Genomic DNA, 1362 nt, shown 5'->3' with positions numbered 1-1362 from the left:
CGTGGAGGCCGCCCGCGATGACGCGGCAAACGCTTGACTCTCCGCCAGTAGCCCGAGATGGCTTGGTGCGACCAGCCTCCCCGCTCGCTCCCAAAAGGACGCGGCAAAGGCGTCTGAACGGCCCAGCACAAAGGCAAGCGAGGGCACACACCGGTTCCCTGTCAGTGCCGGTTACTCTCGAGGGGTTGCCAGCGGAGCGCGCCACCTCCACCGGTTCTGGAAGGAAACCCGCACTGCCCACACCCGCCACCTGGGGGCCCCAACACCAAAACTCATTCGCAGCGGTTTCCCCTGGCAAGAAAAGATCCTGTTGCTTATGAGGCAGCTCGAAGCAGCCAGTGACAAACTGCGCCAACTCACCCTCGCGGGGGCACAGCAACGGCCACCACACCGCCGACTTCCACACTGGCAGGACAACCGTCCCGGTCGCCGCCTGGCTCTTCATAAACTCCAGCACCCTGCCCACCAAAGCGAATGGTGGGTTACACCAGTTGTTTTCTTTTCCCCACGCCTGCGAGAAGCAATTCACTGCCTCGGCCCCCGGACACCGAAACAAGAAGTTGAACCGCTTTAGCTGGGCATTCCCCGCCGACGCGAAGCGATCCACCGTGTGTGGGCCCCACTTGCGGTCGAGAACCTCAAACCAGACTGGGTTCAGCTTCCAGTCGTCCCCATCCTTCAACTTGCTGAAGTAGTCGGCAACCTCATTCAACTCACGAGGGATCCAGGACACACTCAACTGCACCTGGTGCTCCTTGCACCACCAGAAAATCTTCAAGGCCCACTCCTGCAAGTGTGCCTTCCGACTGCCGTGATCAACAATACGCTCCGCATTCTGGCTGTCCGTCAGCAAGTGCACTCGCCGCCCTCTCAGCTCTTCCTTCAGGGACTCGAGAGAGAAGAAGATAGCCGCCAGCTCGCGGTTCCCCGACGAAGTACGACGCAAGTCCCAAGACAAGTACCCCCGTGCGACCGGTTGCACTGAGCGTAGCCCTGGGCCTGACACAACACCCGCCCAGCCTGTAGCGCTAGCGTCAGAGTTTACCTCCAGCACGTTGACCTCCGGGGGTCGCCTGATAGGGCTAGTCAGCCGCTCCCGGTCTAGCGACTGCCAAAAGCGTAATTCCTCCCGTACCTCCGGGGTAACCGTGACCTCACTCGACCACCCCCAACGGACGGGCAGCAGGGCTGTCGACGCCCGCGTGAAGAGACGCCCCAAGCGCCCGACTACAACGTACATGCTCACCGCGTGTCCCACGACGCGTGCCAGAGTCCTGGCTGGAATGCTAGGCCGTGCTAAGGCCTCCGTGACCGCTCCCTGGAACGATTCCCAACGGTCTGTTGGGACTACAAACACCCCTT

General features: G+C 61.6%; 1 protein-coding gene across 1 annotated transcript in view; it reads right to left on the bottom strand.

The window, feature by feature from the left end:
• Nucleotides 1-1362, bottom strand: part of VOLCADRAFT_108479 (uncharacterized protein) — a gene marked incomplete at its 3' end in the record, with an annotated part of 6518 nt that overhangs the window by 2046 nt on the left and 3110 nt on the right. The window contains exon 4 of the mRNA XM_002959070.1: nucleotides 152-250. Coding sequence (XP_002959116.1) covers nucleotides 152-250 — 99 coding nt within the window. The remainder of the gene's footprint in view (nucleotides 1-151; nucleotides 251-1362) is intronic.

Source organism: Volvox carteri, assembly GCF_000143455.1.
Source record: "Volvox carteri f. nagariensis unplaced genomic scaffold VOLCAscaffold_122, whole genome shotgun sequence".
NCBI classification, from domain to species: Eukaryota; Viridiplantae; Chlorophyta; class Chlorophyceae; order Chlamydomonadales; family Volvocaceae; genus Volvox; species Volvox carteri.
Note: the sequence above shows the minus strand (reverse complement) of the source record. Positions and strands in the feature narration are given on the sequence as shown.